Below are 22281 nucleotides of genomic sequence, written 5' to 3'. Positions count from 1 at the left end.
AGTGCAATGCAATCTGCTAGTGGTGAATCTGACCATGAGCATGACAGTTCCCCAATTTAGCAAGGAGATTTATGTGTTCTTCTTATGTGTTAAGAACATCCTTACAGAATTGTTTGGCTTGCTCTATGATTACATCTCTCTTATGATCTCAATTGCTGCAGTAGGCTATGCTAGAAACATAATTTTTAAAATATACGAAAGGCAAGCAGGAAGAACATTTGCATATTTCCAGAATTTAATCAACCAGCAAGAGGAAGTTGTTCAGAGACTTAAGCAGCTCCTGACCTGTGATATGAGGGATCAGTGCCCCTTCTTCACCCAGGTGACCAAAGATGTGGAGCAGGAAGGCACCAGGTCAGTAAGGACACGAATTCTCTATAGGCCTCCCCTCCTCACATTAAGAGGCCAAGAGACACATCAGGAACAGAGTACCTCTCCCTCTCTTTTGCTGTTTATTTGCTCATTACTTACCTGGCGACCTATTTTTTCCCAGCTGTTCCCCCACCAGCCTCAGCAGCTAGAACAAAAGTTCTTGTTCAAGTACAAACATGCTTTTTCCATTGATGCTGAACCTCTCCTGAGGTCTTGATAAAAGCTGCTCACAAGGATGATCTTTGTCTGTCTTGATAGACTTACTACAGCCTATGGATTCAGAAATTTTGTCAGAGAAACAAAATAAACCTCTTCTACAAGCAGAAGAAAATGCACACAGTCTTCAGACAGGTTTTCTGGCTTAAATTTCACCCATGAAGAGGCTTGCTTCATTGACTAAAGCTGGTTTTAATGTTTAAGAAAATTAACAAAACATGAATATGTGCCTCAGATGTCAAGCACTTCCATGCTCCAAACCCAGCAGTCTTGTGGAATAGTAGTGCATCCAATGGTTATAGTCAAATCAATGAAATCCTCTTGACTTTGTTTTGGTTTATGACCTTAATTAATTTGCCAGCATCTTTAGTTTTTCTAGTCTAGAAAAGCTGGTATATGACACTAGTCTCCCTTGCAGCATTCTCATGCAATGCAGTTAGCAATGCCCATTGCAAAATCAGCCCTTGCCAAAAGCTCCTACACAGGTGTTTAGGAGATGTTCTTATCTGTCTTTTTATCCGAAATACCTCTGATGTCTGTGCAACATGTTATTAAACAATGTTTTTTTCTAAATCACCTTGCTGAGGATTGTTAGAAAAAGGATTTTTGCTTGATGAACAAACAAGGCATGAACCTCTATGTCTAAACCTCTATGTCTAAACAACCTTAAGGTGATGAATAAAACAAAATTATAGAAAATGCAGCTGGAGTGAAGTTCAGGGATCAATCAGCTATGTCTCTAATCTAAAAACTATTTTTAAGACCTTCACAGATGGAGGTTTCACTGACTCAATCAATCTATCTATATATATGGTGTATTTTTAAGTCAAGTTTTTAAAGCGATCAGCCTGAATTCTGTAGTTTTCGTTCACTGATTTTCAGCCAGTCTCCAGGGGATCTGAAGAAGAGACTATACCTTTACTTTTTTACATCAGCCTTTTTGTGACTTCAAGGCTATGTTCATATTTTCCTGCAGTTTGCTTTTTACTAGATTAAGCAACTTAATTCATGAAGTCTTATTGCCTGGCTATATCTTCTAGACTGCTATCAACTCATTGCTTTGTGCCTCATGAGGCATGGCACCCAGGAGTGGGTACGGTACAGCTGCTGGGTGCAGTGGAAGGATTAGAGCAGAGGCACACGAGACTAGTGTTAATCCCGTGACGGTGGTTATCGCTCTCGTGATAGGGTGATGTTATTAAATCCCGTTCCACTTGTGGGGCACTTTCTGTGCTGCATGTGGGGGGGCATGTTTTGAAGGCTTGCCCAACCTGATGTCATTATGCCCACTACACTGTGAAGTGCTGCACTTCTGCTTTGTTGGACAGCATCTTGGGGTTTTTTTCCAATGCCTGTTTCCGATTCATCAAGATAATTTTGAATTCTAAACCTAGCAACTATGAAGGCCTTTATCACGGTAGGCATCCCATTAATAACCACAGAAGTTTTCATTCTGCAAGCTAACAGACTGAGAGAGGCTGCAGTGATTTAAGTTCTCTATTATTATAGCTCCTTAATCCCCAAGAATAAGATACTTTTCTCTTCTCTCTCTCTGAATGGCAGCTACCACAAATAGATTAATAGAAACTTTAGCTTTATTCCTTTGTCTATGGCCTTTCAAACTCACCTCTCCTATATTCAGCTTTTGCACCTTTTAGGTTACCTTTTTAGCTGGTTTAATTATATATTTCCATAGAGGCTGAGCCTAAAATTGCTTAACTGTTAAGCACCACTTTTTAACTTGGCAGGAGGGGATTTAAACTGACTGTATGTGCTGCACCCCTATGGTGGGGAAACACCCCTCTAACAGTCTCTGTGGCTCCATAGCTACTTTTCTGCAGGAATTGTAAGAAGGTTTGCATGTCACATCCTTTTTCTGTTCATACCCATATCAGTACAATATAGGAATACAGAATTTCTTTCAAGAAAATGCTCTCCTGATTTTGTACCAGAGAAAATGGGAACAAATCTTGCCCCTCAGCTTTCTTCACATGTGAAAGATCCTTTCTGAAATGGAAGACAAATCAAACCCTGTGGAGAACCCACTGATTTCAAGGACAAAAGTGATATGAAATCTTACCTTTTTTAATTTTAATTACCTTCCAAAAGGTCACTTCCTTCCAATTCCTGTTCAAAGCAAAGCATCCCCATAAAAATAGTTCCACTATGTCTCTGCCACACATTTTGAAGGGAATTTGTTTCCAAGAAATTCAAGAGATTTGCAAACACTCAGAAAAGGTGGAGGTTGTTTTGTCTAAAAGCTAAGCATCCAGCCCACACAAGTTGTCTCATCTAGGTCACTATAATCAGTGGATACAGGCCATCCTGAAGTAGGTGAGATGAATGGTGACTCATCTCTGAGACACTGCTATTATCTGGACTGCACTATGACAATTTAGAGTACTTGTCTCTCTTCAGAGCTTTAAAGTTAGGTGAGATGACCCAGATCATACATGATGCTGGCAAAAGTGATCATGCTGGGAAAAGTGAAACCATCTAAACACAGCCGTCATTGTATGCTTAAGCTGAGCTCTGGGTTCAGGCAGAGAGCGCAGCCTCAGGTGGCTCATACACGGGGTTTTGCCTTGCCTGCGTGCCCGCATAGCCCACAGGGTAGCGTGGCTACCTACCTGGAGCAAAGCTGAGGCTGGTTCCCACAAGTGTCAGTAGAGGAGGGACCATGCTTGCTGGCCATGAGGGGGCTAAGAGCTGAGGAGGCACTAAAGCTTGTGGCAGAGCGAGAAGCTCCTTGCCACTGCTCCTTTCCCACCATTTCACCTTCCCTTCCCACGCTCACAGCTGAGCCGTTTTCTCTTTGCAGGCAGCAGGAGCCCTCTTTTCTGCTCATCCATGACAAAGCCATGGGTTAGCAGCTGCCAAATGCTTTTAAGACATGCCCTCCTCTCCTTCTGCTCCGTCATCAGCCCCGTCAGGCAGGTGCGGGTCTCAGTGGCAGCCCCCTTCCCCCTGCTTGCTCAGGGCAGTGCCTTTGGGGTCACTTCTGCTGGGATCCCTCTTCAGCTGCAGCCCTTACCCATCTCCCACATTATGGGGTTGGTGCCAGGAACTGGAACATCCCAAATGACTGCACTGACATAACCCGAAACCCATCCCAGTTGCTAGGATGTGAATCCAGGAGACCAGTGCATCTGGAGCATTGGAAAGCCACAAGAAGGCAGAGCAGGGTCTGAAGGGGCTGCTGTATTTCAGTCATACAGACCGTCTCCTCCTGAAACATCAAAGGCAGGGACCTGCTTGGGAGCAGCAGGCTCTGGGAGAGGGGTCCCTTCTGGAAACTGGGTTTACCTTCCTATTTACCAGTTCTGCTGAGCCATTACGTGTATTTTTTTCTCTCTTTGAATACGATAATAATGTGTATATTATTGCAGCTGGATACATTAGGATTTTTTTTCTCCTGAGCATCCCTGCTCTATGCCCTTCAAACTGTTACTGCAAAAAGTCCCCTCTTCTACTTGGCTTTGCAGAAGAGCGGCAGGACCACCTTCCCCCATGCCACCGCAAACAGCTTTACACAGGACAGGTTTTTACAAGTGAGAATTTTGCAGAAATGCAGAATGGTTTCTCCAAGCTGACCCTACGCTCACCAGTCTTGGTGCTTCTCGGGCTCAGAGCTGGCTGGCTGCTCTGGAGAAAACACAAACCACAGTCTCACATGGTGAGGGGAAACCTACAGAGTGGCTGCTGCAAAGTGGCCGTCCTGCACCTAGAGGACCAGGCGGGGTTTGGTAGGCCAAAGGGAGGGAGAAGGTGGGGCGTGCTCTCGCCGAAACAAGCGAACGGGGATATGTGCATCCTTGTTCTTGCAGCCAGAGGATCCTGGTACTTTGAGAACGTGAGTAGCTTTTTTCTTTGCTTGCTTTTCTTTGTACACACCACCACTAGGGGACGTTTTGTCATCACGTATCGCTCGCTACACAATTTTACTTTTCCTTACAGTGGGCTCATGCTTTCTTTGCAACCTTGGTGCGCATCTAGATCATGGAGCAGATGTCTGCATTTTGTAGGGTTTGTGGATGACCCAGACTGGCTACAGCTGGGAAGAAGGGAAGTATTTATTTCCCCCATTTCTTCAAAGGAGACCATCTATCAATATTCCTTATGAAGTAAGGCAGCTGGTTATTTCACAGCTTGCTGGAGCAACGCGGGAAAACTGAGGGCTGCCTCTCATTTTAGTGTTAAGTGCCAAACACAGACGCTGCTAGAGGTTTTGTGAAGATAGAAGTAATACACAGCCACTGCAAATCAAACTGGAATGAACATCAACAGCAGTGATGCATGTTAAGTATTTTCTGAAAGAGCAAGAATACCTTCTAGACTAACTGATTGAAATCAATTGGCAAAACTCACATTTCACTCCTTTTTTCCATTCTCATCTCATTTGTCCTAGGATAACTGACTGGCTTAACCCAAGTCACTACCCACCCACATACTGATACACTTTTTTTCCTTTTCTCCAATGCAGACAGAGCAGCTGGTGACTCTTTGGATTCTCTTTATTGTCACAATTGCTGGAAACACCATTGTGCTCTTCTCTACCTGGAGGAGGAAGCGGAAATCCCGAATGACCTTCTTCGTTACACAGTTGGCAATCACAGGTAGCGTACGGGAGGGGAAAGGGCATCTGAACTGCACAGGAACCACTATTAAAATGGCAAATCAGCAAATGCAAGTTTTGTGGTGGAGAATTCAATTGACACCTAATGTCCAGCCGCAGCTTGCCATAAGGCAGATGGATGACTGCTTATCTTAGGGCTCAGTCTACCTCTGATGTTGTAGATTGCTAGATGTAGTTGCTAGATGTAGTAGTTAGTGTCTGTGTCAGATGCAGCAGCTGCAACTCATTGAATTCACCGGATCTTATCTTCCGGTCTGAATTTGCATCCACATTTCCTAGAAGTTATGTACCCAGCTGTTGTCACAGAACTCTTTAAATTACATGAGTTTAAGATGAATCTCTTGTGTTTTTCTGCTAAAACTCTTTCTGAAGTACTTTGTAATGGTATTGCTCCATCAATTATGCTCTTGCATTGAACAGTGAAAATAACCTTGTGCTGTCTGGTTTAACCAAGTAAGAGAAATATAAAAATGTGGGAGGAATGCATTTAGCTAATTTTTTTTAATGGAAAAAAGGAAGCTGATCCAAGAACTTTGTAGTTTTTAAACAAAATGGAAAATGTACAGAAACCTGGTTTGTAAAATATCAATCTCAGCAACTAGGAAACAAAAGCATAAACAGCACATTGTTGCTCTGTGGCCTTGAATGGACTAAATTTCTGGGGGGTTTATATTTCCACGGGGAATATATGTGCTGTTTCTATAACAGTGTCCTGCTATTAATCCTTGCTTACAAGGCAGCTGTGTTGTATTGCTTGTATATATAGGACATATTTGTATGCTTTCTGTTGCTTTTTTTTTTTTTTTTGTAAGATATGTTAGGAATTTCAGTACTTTTCCACTAAAGAGCTATGTGATATTCCAGCAATATTGCATCCTCCTTTGGTGTCTGTTGTATCTTTTTTTTAAACTGGAAAAGTGAAGGACTACACTCCCCAATTTTCAACATGCACACTTTGCAAGTAAGTGAATTCTGGCTCACAGTCTCAACCGTGTCTGACCCAGAGCTTGTGCCATTGAAAGAACCACTGTCAGCTGAAACAGTTAGACCAAGGTGTGCAAAGCCATGCAAAGGGACAGTCCTGTAACTATGGGTGATGTAAGGATTATTGCAAGGTAAGGAGGTGAAAGTTTGCAGTGAGTCCTTTTCTGAAGTGCTGATGGCTAGTTTTCCTATTTACCTGTGAGTCATCCATAATAAACCATTTCACTTCTTATCTTGGTCCTGACTTTCACATCACTTCCTTCATGTGCCAGCGGTATTTTCTGTCAGGTTGTTGATGCAGCCTCACAGCACAGTCTGGAAGCATCAGTCACAGATCAAGCATTACAGTGTTCACAGGAGTTTCAATATAGCCAGTCTTTGCTCAGGGAGCTCCCAATCCCAGATGAATATACAGAAGATGATAAAAGGTAGGCAACCACGCAGTAGTACAGGCAAAGAGCAGAAGAGGTCTTCACAACTGAAGTGCCAGATGGACACCATCCATTTTTTTACCTACCATCATCAGCAAGTAGAGTACCAAGGGCAACAATCACGAGAAGGGCTTTGGAAGAGAGAAGGATGGAAAATGACCCTGTGTGTCCCTAGTACAGAAGGCATAAGGACTGGGTTCGCTGCCAAAGCAAAGGCACAGATGGTCCATACAGCAGCATGGTGCCAGAAGAGAGGTCCTAAGAGGAAAAGCTCAACTAAACAGCAAAGGGTCTTGTCCTAGTAAGAAAACAAATGTATTTACTGCAGCAGAGAAAGAACGGCCATAATGACGTGGGTGTCCAGGTCAAAGGAATAAGAAACAGACAGAAATGTCTGGACCAGGATAGCCCAGGAGAAGGCTGGTCCACATGAGCTGTACTAGGAGGAGGCTACTTCTGTTCCTGCATTGGGTAAGGCCCCAGGTGGGAATTTTGCCATTTTGGAATCAGAGGAAGAGCTGGCTTTTTGGATTTGAGTGGAAGTGGATACAGAGTTATTCACTAGGGGTTCAAATACCATCTGCATGAAGGGAGGGTAAAGCATTGCAAGTTCAGTTTTGAGGGGGCTGGAAAATAATCAGCGGCAAAGACAACAAGGCAAATATCCCACTACACATGGGCAGCGAATAGTGCTCTACAGCTGACGTTACAATATTGTCCATGTGTTCCACTTGGGGATTCTTCTGACCTCCCCTTCCCTAAAATTATCCCTGCGTTTTAAATTCAGAGCTTCAAAGTGCCTGAGTTCAACAGCCTGTTCCATTTCATATTACAGAAATTCACACAGAAAACTCGCTTGACATTCACATCTGCAATGTTAAAAGAAGTAACACCAGCTTGAACAGCGAGGCTCCTTTCAAGCAATGTTGACTTCTTTTTTGTGATGCAGGAGTCAGAACTCTAATTTATCTTCCCGCACCAAGAGTTTCTGTCAGTATTTTGGCACAAAAAAATGACTTAATTCCTGAAATGGAGCCATTTCACTTTCTTATCTTCAGAAATATTAATAAGAACAAAGCAAGCTGGCAACAGTCATCATCCTTTCACAACAAGTTATGAGGTAGACGGAGAACATTATGAAAACACTGGCTTGTCACATTGCTTTGACATGCCAGGCATATTTAAATCCTACCAACTAAAGCCTAATCTCCTGGCAAACAGTTTCTGCTTAGTCAATATTACTACTTCCATCTATTTTGAGATTCTTGAAATATTTATTATTTCTGCCCCAGTAGCAGGGAGAAGAATAATGGATATAGCTTTATCAATGCAGGCATTTCAAAGCCATTTAAAAACTTTTTGTCTATTGATCTGTGGCTGAATAGTTGAGTAGTGTCCTCAATTCTCACATCTTCCCAGTAATGTAGCACCAAAACGAAATTAAAATATAGCCTTCGTGTTAGAATAAACAAGGTATTCAAAGCAAATTGTGCATAATACATGAATAGGAAATGAGCACTGTTGTTCTCCTTGACTGGTTGCCAAGCCAGATGCAGAAGAGAAGTAACTAACTGATTGAGGCTTCTTTCAGCACCGCCAGAATTCAGTGTTTCATCCCACTCGGCAAATTCAGAGATAAGACTCATGCTGATCCCTTACTACACCATAATTCAATGTGGTGCTCAAGGCTGCAGGGATCCGTAGGAATGCGAGCAATCCCTTCAACTTCAGTGTCCTTAAAGATATTGCTGAAGCTGCGATTCAGAATATTTTGTGTTAAATATATGTCTATACAATGCCTGTGTCAGTACCACGTTTAAGTCTGTGCTTAACTCCCAGCTCATGCATAAATCTCTTTGAAATTATCTGGGAATTAAGCACTAGGAAATCTGCTAAGAGTTAACAGCTGAGTTGAACAATAGTATTAATCACTGAGCATCAGCTAATTTAACAAGGAGGAATAGTGCCGTATTTGCCTTGTGTTCAGTTTGCTTTCGGCCATATTCCTTTTTCAGAAAAATGTTTTTCTTAGAACCAAGCTCATCTGTAAAGACTGAAACTGAAGCTAGGTTTCCTACAGATTTCTATCTCCAAGGCAATTTATTTTCTCAGAAAGTGTAAGCTCTGAAGATTACCCTGTGAGGAGGGTATTTCTAAACACTTTCTCCCAAGTAGATTTCTTCTGAGTTTAGCACAAGTTACGCTTATGGCATAGCTGTCTCTCCTGGCAGGAAACCTCTCACATCACCCCTTACCTGGTGCCATTTCACATAACTTCAGAGTCTTTGGGTCTTTAAGATATTTGCCTCTGACTAAATTCACCGGGCGGTTCAAGATCAAAGAGTGAGGTCTGACAGATGGATGTGTCCACAGGCATTGTATCGTGCTGGAAATTTTCCAGTGAAATATGGTTGTTTTCACAAAAGATGGTTTGTCGACACATTTATATCCATTGAGATCACCAAGCTCTACCAAATGAAGGCCTTCTTAATTCTGCTATCAAAATGTAAAAGCAGCAGATATGAGCATGTATAAAACACAATTATTTGCGTAGCATTGGACAATGAATGTCATTTATTGGCAAACAGTCCATTCAATAAAAAAGGTTGTTATTTGATCAATTCTAAAATCAATCAAGCAAATACATTAAAAAACTCAGCTGAAAAGTATTTTGCTTCTCATCATTCCTCATCCAGCTTTAACTACTACTCACAGAGGAACGTATTTAAGTTCCCTTTAATGACCAAAAGTTCATAGCTTATTGAGGTTTTTTTTCCTCCAACATTAACATCTAAGAAGTTGGAGCTGGAAATGTCATGACCATTAGCCCTGTGAGTTTCTCTTTCTATTCCAACATTTAGCAGAAATCAGTGCCTTAAGAACAGTGTTAGATTTTGTCTGTGATTAAGGTGAGAAATACGTGTAGGCACTTTACCACATGCCTAGTTTTAAGCCATAGGCTGACGGATTTGGTTGGAAATACATGCTCACTTCAGTATTGCTGTGGCGGTAATGAAGAGAGAAAGTAGGAAGAGCATCAGCTAATTCTATATTAGCTTACATATAAGCAGAAAAGAAAAAGACAACCTGTAAAAATATTTAGCCATAGTCTGTATTATGATATAATACCAGATCCTAAGGCATGGCTTGAGAATGACATTAAAAAGAGAAGGAGGTATTTTTAAAACCATCTCTTTATATCATCACTGCCACCTTCTTCAGTGGCTCCGAAGCTGGACCACAGGATGACTTGGTCCTTAAGCAGCTGCACTCATTTTGTTCAGTGATTAGTAAAAGCCAATATGCTGAAAACTTGCTACAAGAGGGTTAGGTGGAAACGGACCCTGCTGAAGCAAGGAGTGTTTCTGTGCTGCTTCTGCCCAGACAGAGCATGCTTGTGGGACTAAAACCAGCTAGGCTCAGCCACCGACTTTTGGGATGGCTAGTTTAACTAGTTTGCTAGTTAAATGCATTTAATAGGTGCATCTAGCTCTACTACTACAACAGCTAAACATGAACAAACACATGATAAGTTGTCCTTCCTTTCTTCTTCTTTATTTTTCCTCTACAACAAAACCATTAAGGCACTCACTGCTTTAATGAACTGTGCCTGTCCTTCAATATTTTTCTTCCTTGTCTATATGACTTGAAGAAATGAAGATGACTTGTTACTCCCTGATCTGTACAAAAGCTTAATATAATAACACCATTACCAAAATTATCATGTAGAACAATATTAAGAGATAATTGTCTCAGTTCCAGCTTTTAATCTGGAAAATGGTACTTGTAATATTTCTGCACTTCAGAGAGATCACACATATGAATTCATCAGTTTTACAAGTACCTTAGACATCACAGTGATTATGAGCATTGGAAGTTAATTGCATAGAGCCAATTAGCAGCTAACTCAGCAAGTCAGCTTAATGGAGGTGGACTGTTGGCAGCCAAAGAGCCCATAGAGTTCCCAGTTATACTGGAAAACTTATACCTTGCCAGCAGGGTCTTGGCGGGAACCTGCCATCTGATTTACATGATTGCCCACTCAAGACACAGATACCTAATGCAGAATGCTGAAAGGAAACAGTTTCTTTCAACAATTCCCAGAAATCCGTGGCTTTCTCCCGTCTGCACCTCTATTTTCTGCTACTTTGGGCGGAAAAAATGAAGGAAAGGTGAGAGGCATCAGTATCCTCACCTGCAGAAAAGAAGACTTGGAGGAAGTTACAACTGGACTGCAGAGTTCATTGATAAAATTGAGAGAAGGATATCTGCATTTCTTATGTTCATTATGTCCTAAAACCTCTTGAAAGTGTAATTAAGGTATGGCAAAGAAAGAGTCTCTGCTAATGGAACATCAACGCTACATGTTCCTGTCACTACTGCGAAGGATATGTATAAATTGGGAAGGAAGGGTGTCATTTGTTAACATTTCTCAGTCAGGGACACTGAAATTTGATGGAGTACCCAGTGGCAGCTAAATTCCCCAATTTTGGAAGCCACCGGGTTCCTAACGCCTAGCTGGAAGTCCAACAACTCTGCAAGTCACCTGAGTGTACACACAGCTTGAAAAACAGGGAAAGAGATAGATTATATCCACCTTTCCTCTGCAGGCTAAAGAAACTATTGCATTTAGTACAACTGTTCATTTTGCATCCGCAGAATAAATGAGAATCAATTTACCAAGAGCAAAAATCATCTCCAGTAGTAAACACAGCAATATTAACATTACTTATTCAGTGCATTCTATGAAACTATGTCGAGTTCTCTGCACTGGGAGTGAATAAGAAAATTCATTGCATGGCTGCGTTAGTTGCCTAGAGGAGAAGCAATCATTTTCCATCCCGATTCTGCCAAGAAGACTAATTCAGTAACTGGAAAACAACACAGGACTTACTTTAAGTTAGGTATGTATTAGTGTACCCAGAGACATAATGCAGGATAAGATAAATGTGGTCACTGCCTGCAACACCTCATGGTAGCACATGGCCAACCGGATTTGATACCCATTGCCATTTCTGGTGATTTAATACCACCTAGGGGAAACTCAAATTCTCCTTTGAACTTCAGCTCGGATTTGAAGATGAGTCATAGTACCGTAGATCATAATAACTGGACACTGACACTATACAATTCCGGTTTGATATTATGAATCATGGTTTTCTGTACTCTTAGATTTCTTATGTGAACAGCCAGGAATATTTCTGTATGTCTATATCTAATCATTCTTGTCTGCCGATGTGGTTAATCAACACAGGATTCCATCTTTCCCAAGGAAAATAGAAAATACCCAGTACATGCATCCATCTTAAAATGCATTTTCTCCAAAACCAAGCCAGAAGCAGATGGGGTAAAAAGCAAGATATCCACAGAAGTTAGGCCAGGAAACCAAGATTGAGCATGAGCATCAACACTGAGTGACAGAAAGAAGCTTCATGCAAAGGGGGAGACATAGTCTATTCAATCAGGACCTCTGTTTCACAGTGTTTGGTCACACAGCCAAAGGGAAACAGTCATGGAAAAAAAAAAGTAGATTTCATGTCTTAGAGGTGAAATGATAAATCTACAGGTCTGACATAAAGAACTTGGCATCCTGAAAACACATAGCTCCAATCCACTCTGGTAGTGTAGGAACAGCGAAACTGGGACTAGCACACAGACATTTAGTCTAGTTACACAACTGCCTTGTGAGGTTTAATGTAAAAGAAACTGCTTTTGGTGCAAAATAAACTCCTTGAAGAGTGAAGTTATGCTCCCAAAAGACTAAGGGGTCTAAGAGAAAAAGGTGGCCTTGAAGGACTTGCAGTGATCCTGTGGTCAAAGGCAGTTGGGTTGCCTTTGCCTCCTATGTACGTGGGCAAGAGAATTGGAGTCAAGGAAACAGAAAGACAAAGAAACAGTGATGGAGCTGATCTCTATGCAATAGCCAGAGGGTTTTAGTCTAGAATATGGTACCCCAAAATGCAGGCTGGTTAGTGCCCCACCAGGGAGCTTTTGTAGAGGTGGGACACCCAAAGAGTGTAGAAATGAGCTGTAGGTTTGCTGATGACTACTACTTCTGCTTTAGTTTCCAATTCACAGTGTTTTTAACCAGCCTGGACCCAAGCTTGTATGCTCCATATTTTGCCTAATGCTCACGTATTCTTAGATACCGTCTTAAGGGCTCACTGGAAAGTCCAGGGCTGGACACAATATTCGTGTTTGCTGCAACTCTATCCATTGTCGCTCACTGCAGTAGGAAACAGTAGTACTAACACAAAAGCAAAAAACCATGAAGTGCTGTATCTATAACAGTAAAATGCAATGTTCCTCCCATTAGTGGAAGTATAAAGATAATGAGCTCTCTGAATTTGCTACTGGAAGCAAGAATGGTCGTCCACTTAAACACCCTGTAATGATTGTTATTTATATAGCCTACTTTAATCTTACAAATGCAGGAACAAGAGGCCTGTGATTCATGGTTTGTAATTAATGTAATCACAACCCACTAGGCAAACATCCTTAAACCAGCATTTTTCAGCCTGTTGTCTCTGAGCAGTGGTCTTCAGATCCCTTACAGGTAACAAAAAACATTCTGCAGCATAGCTCCAAGTATAAAGCTGAAGTCCCTGCAGGCAAGAACTGATGAAAAAAACCCTTCTTTCCTCAATGTGCAACATCTAAAACTGTACTAAATTGTTCCGAAAGGGGACAATTTGTGTGTTCATCACCCATAGGTGCTCAGAGCAGGATTTTCAAAGTGCCAAGTGATATAAACTATACCCCTTCTGCAGCTGCAAAGTAGCAGACACACTGTCCCAGCTTGCTAGTAGCTCCAGTACCAATTTCGGTGTAGGATTCATATCCTACATGATGTGGGTTTTTTCTCACATTGCACAGAGAAATCATTTTTAGCTTTTATTTGGTGGAGCCATGACATATTCTCAGTAGAGGTGTGGATTCCTGTACAAAGAATTTGAGTCTTTCCTTATATAACCTTTAGGGACTTAATAGGCTTTAGTCCACAAATCCACCTCCTTATAAAGCAAAGAAAAACCAGCTACAATACACCTATAAATATTCAATACAGTACGCAATGATTATTCCTTTACGGTGTATATGTATGTTTAAAATCACAAGCAAGCACCAGACTTCTGTCCCTAAGTCACCCTGGAGTGCCTCTGAATGCCATCCCTAAGGATTGGGCCCCTGGACACTCCCACAATAGAAATAACAATAATATTAGTGGAACATCTTGTGACAATCCTATCTCCCCAAATTCACCCCAGGTCATACATTTTTAAACTAAGATGGAATCAGTCGCTCTGTTTGCTTTTCCTGGGCAATAAGTCATTTCTGAAAGGATTAAAAAATGATGAATGGACTTTAGGTGCCCTATGCACACAAAGGCACTGTCTTCTCATTTCGAGAGGCGTACACACAGCCTAAACTCCATTCCACTTACCCACCTACAGCTTTCCACATTGGAGATCCACATCTGCCATTTCTATTGTTTTAAAAGGAGCTGTCATCATTTCAGATCTTTGCATACAAATGCTTTTCCTGATGAGACATCTGTGAAACTAAAATGAACATTTCCTTCCAGCCACTTCCTGCTAGCAGGTTCCCCCCCGCCCCCCCCCCCCCCCTTTCACCTTCAATGTAATTTCTCTACCCCTGTGCCGAGACCTGCACTGTGCAGCTAAATTACTGCGCCGTCACAGCGCCGCTGGTACCAGGGAGGCTGTGCGGAGATTATAAAGGCACGCCTGGCCAGCCACGGCACTACTGAGGGCTGTAAAACAAAAATACAATGTGATCTGGGTGCATATGCTGGAGTGACCAAGCAACATTTGAAAGAAACAGCAAAAAGAACGATGAAATCCTAATCTTAGTAACTTTTCTAGTTAGCCTAGTGAAATGTGAATTAGGCGAGCATCCTCAGACACAGAGCTAGGCGGCTGAGTACTTTGTTGACAACCTACGTTTGCAGGTCTTGGTGCCAAAGGGATTTCAACCTGTGACCTTCTTCACCTGAGGAAGTTACTGTTATGTGGGGCATTGCACCTTTTGCTTTATACAGCACCGTTATTGGCAGGGAGGTTGGAGGGAAAGCGCCCTCTTAGCTTCTTGCCATGTGTACAGAAGTAGGTCTAAAGAAAGCATACAGCTCAACATCAGTCCTGGGAAGCAGAATGGGACATAACTGTCAGAGAGATAATTGGATTAAGTTTCATGACTACATTCTTGCACACTGGTATTCATTTTAGGGATTATTCATGCCATCTATTTCAGGCGCCTCAGTGTAGGTATGTAAGATACAAAGTCACTCACCCTGTGCTCCATTTATAGCCAGTAGAGGAAAACACTCTGAGCTGCCTTTAAGTTTCACTGACTTGTACAGAAGGATTCAATTCCTAAATTTAGATCCCTAAAGTTGACTATATAAAACCCTCTGGTGTTTGTACGTCACCAAATATGTCAGGATTACTATGCAACTTTGACAACTAAGAAACTAATCTCCCACCATTTCAACCAGACCTCCGGAGGCTCTGACTCAAAACCCATCTGCAAATACAAAGTTTTGGAGGGAAGGTATTTCTCAGAACTTTTTTATTTAGTTAGTTTTAAGCACAGCAAGGCATATCAACATGTTAGCTTATGGAAAGGGCATGATTATTTCTTCTGTGCTCAGCTCTGTTTCTAAACAGCCACCTGGAATTTGCCTAAACATTTCTGGGCTTTTCCCAAAAGACAATTTATTCAAGTGCAGTCTAGAAAAAAAAGTGTAGCTTAAGTGACAAAAGTTATCCCGGACCTGTGCAGTAACACTACAGCTGCATGATTAACCTTAAAGGCAAACCTTTGCTGTGCAGGTAACTGCCATGCCCTGCTGCATTAGCAGAAAGAACAACCTGAAATTCCTGAAGGAGGCAATGTGGATATGGATGCATTTTAGCAGATTGTTCTGTTTCTGCATGCAGTGAATAGACACGCACGCAAAAAGCTTTTGTCAGTGTTAAACTGAGGTGGCTATAGCCACTCCATAGCCCAGACTTCGAAATCCAAAAGAAACTTGCACATAAGTCATGTATTTCTGTACTCCTCTTAAGTTAGGTGGGCAGTAGCAAGAAAGAGAGAAAGGTGAAAACCTGCTTAACAGGAACGGGAATAGTCAAAATAGGATGGGAATTACATCTGCACAAACCCCCAGACATTTCACTTCCAAGTCAGACTTCTTGCTACTTCTTAAGGAATAGGGATAACAACACTGAAAAAAAGCAGTTGGTTGATCACACCGATTTCTTAGACCAAGAGGTTACTGATAATGAACAGAAGTCCTTTTCATGAAGATGTTTGTACTTTCACTGTAAACTAGTGAATGGGAATGATAGATAAAATATTACCTGAACATGACAGAAGCCTGAAGACTCAAAGTGGGGAATAGAGGGGTTTCAGCACAAGGAAACTGTTTGCTTTGAAGCTGTAGGAACCTGAAGAAACATGACAAAAAGAGAAGTTTAACTATGTCCTAAGAAAAAAAAATACATCAGTATTTTACGGTTGTGTGTTTGTAAATATTTTTATGAAGTCATTTATGAACTGAAGAAATAATGTTAACAATAAAAATCAGATTCCATCCACTGGATGTACCAGGAGAGCTTTTTATCTACTGGGGTTTTGGTGTAACCTTACCTGTGAAGATGAGTAACACACCTCTACATTGTAAAATTATGTTCTATGGATGGATATTTTCTAGTCTTGAATGAAAGAGCTGATTTCTATCCATTTTCGTTTCCAGCTCACATAGGCAGGGAGAAAACCAGGAACTGATGTGGGAGTCGGGGAAGAGCTTTCTTAGAAATTGAATTTCCCATGCTACAGAGATAGGGATTGTATAAACACTGGTTTATATGGGATTGCTGGAGTTGCTGCTATGTTACTACTAAGTCCAGAAAAACAATTTCAGGTATATTAAATATGGTAATTTCATACTGCTCATTAGGAAATAGTCTCTCCAGTGATATCTGATAAGTTGACTGAAATGCTAGAAATGTCATTTGTTGTTCAGTCTTCTTTGTTTTAAGGAAACACAGAAAATATTTAAAAATCAAGGGGATGTTTTCTCTATTTAAAGTTTTTACTGAAAAACTGCAAGGCCATGGACCTTTTCTCATAGAAGTCAGTAGCAGATCCCCTCCAAAAGGGCCAAAAAGTAAAAGTGGCTTTCTCTGTCAGGCCTAGCATGGAATCAATCCAGTGTCACCACTTCTCAGGTCAGCTTTGTACATGACCCTGGAAAAGTGAGGGAGTTTCGGTGTTTTGTTCATCTCTCTGAAAGGGCAATACCATATCACCTCTTCCATCTTTCATTTACAGAATCAATTTAAATTTGTGTCCCTGGATTTCGCTGACAGAAGCACATGCAGGCACACAGCAAGCCTGACAAATTTTAAATACTGAGCTTGTTAGATGGCACGGCCCATTTGGAGTAAGCCTCACAGTACTGGCTGCCTGGGACCCATGAAAACTGTACTGCAGCACTGATCCACTCACGCAGTGCATGCATTTCCAATCCCTCATCATCTCCCCTGATGTGTTTTTACAGTGCTGTGAATTCAAACTCCCTATGAAACATTAGATAACTTTCTTTCTGTCTAAGAGTTATTAGTGGCAAATCTCATTGCTCTAAGTCAGAAACTATCATGAAATTTTAATGCACAAAAGACAACACAGTGATAAAACTACACACCTGAAATCCTTGCTTTGCAAAGCTATCGAATCTAATATGAATGTGGCAGCCACATCAGTTGTGCATCAACCTAGTTTCTCTGAAGGATCCTCTTATAACATTATACTCAAAATCTTACCTCTTTCAGATGTTGAAGCTTCTTAAACAAACAAATCAGTAGTGTGTCCTGTACCTTTGCAACCCAGCCGTAAGCAAAGACTGTCTCTAAGTCTCCCTGCACAGGTATGCTAGCTTGGCAAAGTAACTGAAACCCCACAAGCAGGGTGTTCATCAAGTACCTCCCAAATGCCTGGTTTGCCTTTCATGCGGTAAATAAACCAGCTGGGTTTGTTCAAAATATGGCACCTTTTTCAACCCTCACGTGCATTATTATCTCTTTTCCTGGAAAAACTTGTCCAAACAGAAGTTTTGAGTTTGAGGGCATGTAGCACCTCAAATAATAGCGATGTGGTTGTAGAGTGGGTGAGACAGAGTTCAATGCTGACCACCTTGGTAGTTGGTGGAAATCAGCATGAAAGTGTTCCACACTGTGTCTGGGGCAGGGAAATGTGCGTGTGTGCTACCTCAAGTATGGATTTTTGAAAAGCGATGGTATTAAAACTGCATGTTGCTAGCTTAATGTAGGCACGTGTCATCTCCAAAGGCATGCAGCATGGAACAGCTAGCATGCTTAAAATTAGACTTCAGCTCATCCCTGCTAGCCTCTTCTGGGTACAGTGGAAGCATAAACTCCATCACTGAAAATAACTTTTACGTGCTCTTTCTGGGAAGAACACTCACTCTCCTATCTAGACAAAAGCGATCAAATTATCACTTATCAACATTTAGAGCTGGGAGCGGGGGATGGGGAAGGGAGCAGTGGAGAGCAGGAAAAGAAGGCAGTACAGTATACTATTATGAAAGGGAAAGTACGTTCCACTAATACACCAAAAGGGAAAAAATGAAATCATATGCCCATAGAGAAACTGTTATTTGCAATAAAGATCTTGAGGCCAACTGAAAAAATAAAGATGTTGACAATTTGATACTGACTAGACAGGTGCCTGTTGTCTGCATGAAAGTCTTAGTTATTCCAACACATTCTGCATCTTTTTTAACCGTGATTTGCAGAAATACTTCTCAGGCTACAAAACCCAGACCCTATAGGCAGTACAAAGTCAATGCTTAGTTTACAGCAGAAATAGGTAAGATTAGAACAAAGATGAAGACAATTACAGCAAACTTTACAACAAACAAAATCTACAATGAGGAAAAGAATACACTGAACCTGGGGTAGCTGCCATGGTGGGAAGAGTCCCCAGCACACTCTGAGGAGTCATATAATACTCATGCAGCTGCTAAACCCTACAGCAAGTATTTTTTCTCTCTCCTACTTGGGGAAAGCTGCAAGCCACCTGCACAGGGTCTGGTTTTGGAAGAAAGCACATCCTCAGATGAACTCCCGGTTCTCTAGGTAAAGGAGTAAACTCACAAGTCTGAACATTAAATTCATCGATGTTGCTGAGCAAGGGATTACCTTAGGAGAGAAGACGGCTGCTTAATGCATCCAGAAACTAAAGCAATATGCCACTTCCTCAGTGAACACCGAGGACATCTTTATAATAGCTCCATTATTATTTTACCAAGTGAAGCTCTCACAGCAGATGGGCACAGAAAGCTTGCTTTGCCTCTGTGGCCTTCACAGCTCTCCTGGAGCCCACATTTGTGGGACAGACTCAGCATTAGTAGGTGAGCCAGAGCACCTTTGCAGGACTGGACATCTCCAGAACCTCTGTGGTTTGGGAGGAGAACACTCACCGGTACCAATGAGATGCTTCAGCATGCTCTGAGAAGGCTCCTTGTGTAGGAGATGAGAGACAACTCCAAGAAGAATAAATGTGCCACCTGCCATTCATCAAACTGCCCAGCAAATGAGGCTCAGACACCCATCTTCTTGAACTGGGGGGAGAGTCAGAGTCACGTCAAACCAGTAACTGACAGGAGAGCACAAGGGGTCAGCTGGAAAGGCACAGCAGTAACTCCAACAGAGCACATCTCAATCTATTATAATGCATTAGAAGTATTAAAGCACTTCAGCTTGCAGAGTTTAGAAGTTATGAGCACAAAGGGCATTTGCCTTTTAATAATGTTTTTATGAGCTGCTTGAGTGGTTTGCAAGCAGTTCAATATCCATTGCTGCATACCATTACTGCTGTATTTTCTAGAAGACTGCTTGGGAAACACAAGAAAGAAAACGACTGTGATCAAAGGGAAATTACAATACGCAATTGCATTTCTGTGAACACTCTACCCAACTAATACAAATAGACTGGAAAAAATTGTTTCAACAAGATCCGTCAGAAAAACAAAGCAGTGCTTCCAAAACCGTGCCCCTTACAGGTAGGCTTTTAAATAACTCTGTGCTTATGTCGTTTATAATGCCAATGTAAATTTGAAAGGATTTGGAAAAGGAAATGGTTTTGAGTTCTTTTATTGGACCTCTTTGTGTGCAGATAGTGTCACAAACAAAATAGTTTGCTCCTGCTCAGGAGTAATTTGATCATCCTGAAACATCACAAATGAATCGACTGCCTACTCTTGCAAGATAGCATTATGCATTTTCAATGGTATTTCCAAATCCTTAAACGCTCACTCATTAGTATATCAAATACATTTTCCAATAAGTGCTTTGGCACGTTAGCATTGTTTTCAGCACTGTTTCCACATTTTATGCTTTGCAGAATTTATGCTTTGCAGAAAATGTTCTTGAAAAGATAGTGATGTTATAAATTCATCGGATTGCTGGATTTATACAGCCTACGGTTCATGTTATCTATTTCTTCTGAGAGGTGGCTTAAAATATTCACATCCCTTCTTGGCTGACCATTCTTTGCTCCAGAAGTGGAGAAAGACACTTCGATCTGCATGAAGCTTTTCCAACAGAATTACATTTCTGGTGTGAATTGTAGATAAATACAAAAGTTCATATTCATTCACTGTTTCAGAAGACATTCCAATTTCAGAACTCTACTAGGATGCTGACTGAGAGGATGCAGAAAAGGCACAAGTAAATTGATTTTAGCTTTCAAACGAGAGTTGTTTACACTCCTTACACTCATCAATCTCATTCAATTACTCGTAGGGAAAATCCAGGTTTCTGGTTATTCATCTCAAAGATACCCAGACCTTTTTGATCAGGAAAAAAAAGCCAGACATTTTGAAGAAACAAGTTTCCTTTATCTTTTTAGCATGCTGTGGTTTCAGTTTTGGGCTGGGATTGCAACCTTGATGCAGCTGCTGGCTGGCTTAGCCCTTGAGCCAAAAATCACTTCAGCCAAAGACACTTGACATGGGTGGGAAACTCTAACACCATTTTAGCAAAGCTCTGTGCAGGTCTCGAGGGCTCTGTGTGCCCTCATGTCAGTCTGGGGTTGAACTGTTTGGGACCTCAGGGAAGGAGCATGCACATACAGTGCTGTCAGAGAGGTCTGACTTGGCCACACCAAGGAACTTTTGATGCACCATGTCCGTGCCGTGCCACAAGCCACAGACACAGTGTCAAGGGTGGCATAGGCACACCTGCAATTTATACTACTTCTGCTCAGCTCTGGTGAGACCTCACCTGGAGTACTGCCTTCAGCTCTGGAGCCCCCAACATAAGAAGGACATGGACCTGTTGGAACGAGTCCAGATGAGGGCCACAAAGACGATCAGGGGGCTGGAGCACCTCTCCTGTGCTGAGAGAGCTGGGGTTGTTGAACCTGAAGACAAGAAGGTTTTAGGAAGACCTTATAGCAGCTTTCCAATACCTAAAGGGAGCTTGTAAGAAAGATGGGGACAGACTTTTTGTTAGGGCCTGTAGCAATAAGACAAGGGCTAATGGTTTTAAACTAAGGAGGGTAGATTTAGATTAGATATTAGGAAAAGAGTTTTATTGTGAGGGTGGCGAGACACTGGAACAGTTTGTCTGGGGAAGTTGCAGATGTCCCATCCTTGGAAGCGTTGAAGACCAGGCTGGATGGGGCTTGGAGCAACCTGGTCTAGTGGAAGGTGTCCCTGCCCATGGCAGGTGGTTGGAACTGGGTGATCTATAAGGTTCCTCCCAACCCAAACCATTCTATGATTCTATGATTTGTAACATGCCTTGGGGAAATGGAGCAGCATCATCTCTAAGTTTGGCTGGACATTGGTCATGTTTAGTACATCTTTTCACAAACTACTTTCTTCAAAGCAACCCGTTTTTTGGACAAGGGAGAGTGCAAGAGGAACAGTTGGTTTAATATTCCTATCACGCTCAGCACACACTGTGTGGCACAAGGAAATGTGAAGGGCAAGAGGTAAACTCAGGGTTGTCTTTGGGGCCCCAGAACAAAAGTAGACATTAGGATGGCTGATATTTTGATAGCCTGTCCTGTGTCCTGGTAGTAGTCCTGAATATGCTTTGTAGATATGCAGCTAAAGGACTGAACTGTATATTTTTTATATCTGCAGCAGTTGGCTTTTGCTGCGTCAATTTATGCTGGTTTATAGGAAGGCTTGATTCTTGTTTTGACAACTACAGAATTGTTCTGTGGTCCTGAAGGACTGATTATGGTTTTCCTGCCTTCAGCCTGTTTCAGACATTCAAATCCTAATGACAGTTGTGCTATGTTTGTTTTTGTTTTTAATAAAAGGTGCTTGGCAGCCAAGTTGTATAATCCTTTGGGTCCAACATGTCAGCATTAAGGGGGGAAGTGGATTTCTTTCTGAATTGCTTGGAAAATGTGTTGCCTCTAAATTATACAGACTTGTGTGCGATTCCCTGCTGAAAGTACAGGCAGGATTGTTGTCTGATAGAGGGGATGCTTAACTGTTACTCTATGTGAGAGTTTGACTTTTGTTGATAAATGAAGGCTGATGTGTGGAGTTTTCTACCTGGCGTCTTCATATACTGG

The 22281-nt window shown here is 41.7% G+C and overlaps 1 protein-coding gene across 1 annotated transcript in view; it reads left to right on the top strand.

Annotated features, from left to right (window-relative positions):
* NPSR1 (neuropeptide S receptor 1) overlaps positions 1-22281 on the top strand; it is a 59409-nt gene that overhangs the window by 7988 nt on the left and 29140 nt on the right. The window contains exon 2 of the mRNA XM_056338723.1: positions 5072-5204. Coding sequence (XP_056194698.1) covers positions 5072-5204 — 133 coding nt within the window. The remainder of the gene's footprint in view (positions 1-5071; positions 5205-22281) is intronic.

This window comes from Falco biarmicus, chromosome 4 (genome assembly GCF_023638135.1).
Source record: "Falco biarmicus isolate bFalBia1 chromosome 4, bFalBia1.pri, whole genome shotgun sequence".
In the NCBI taxonomy this organism is placed as follows: domain Eukaryota; kingdom Metazoa; phylum Chordata; class Aves; order Falconiformes; family Falconidae; genus Falco; species Falco biarmicus.
Note: the sequence above shows the minus strand (reverse complement) of the source record. Positions and strands in the feature narration are given on the sequence as shown.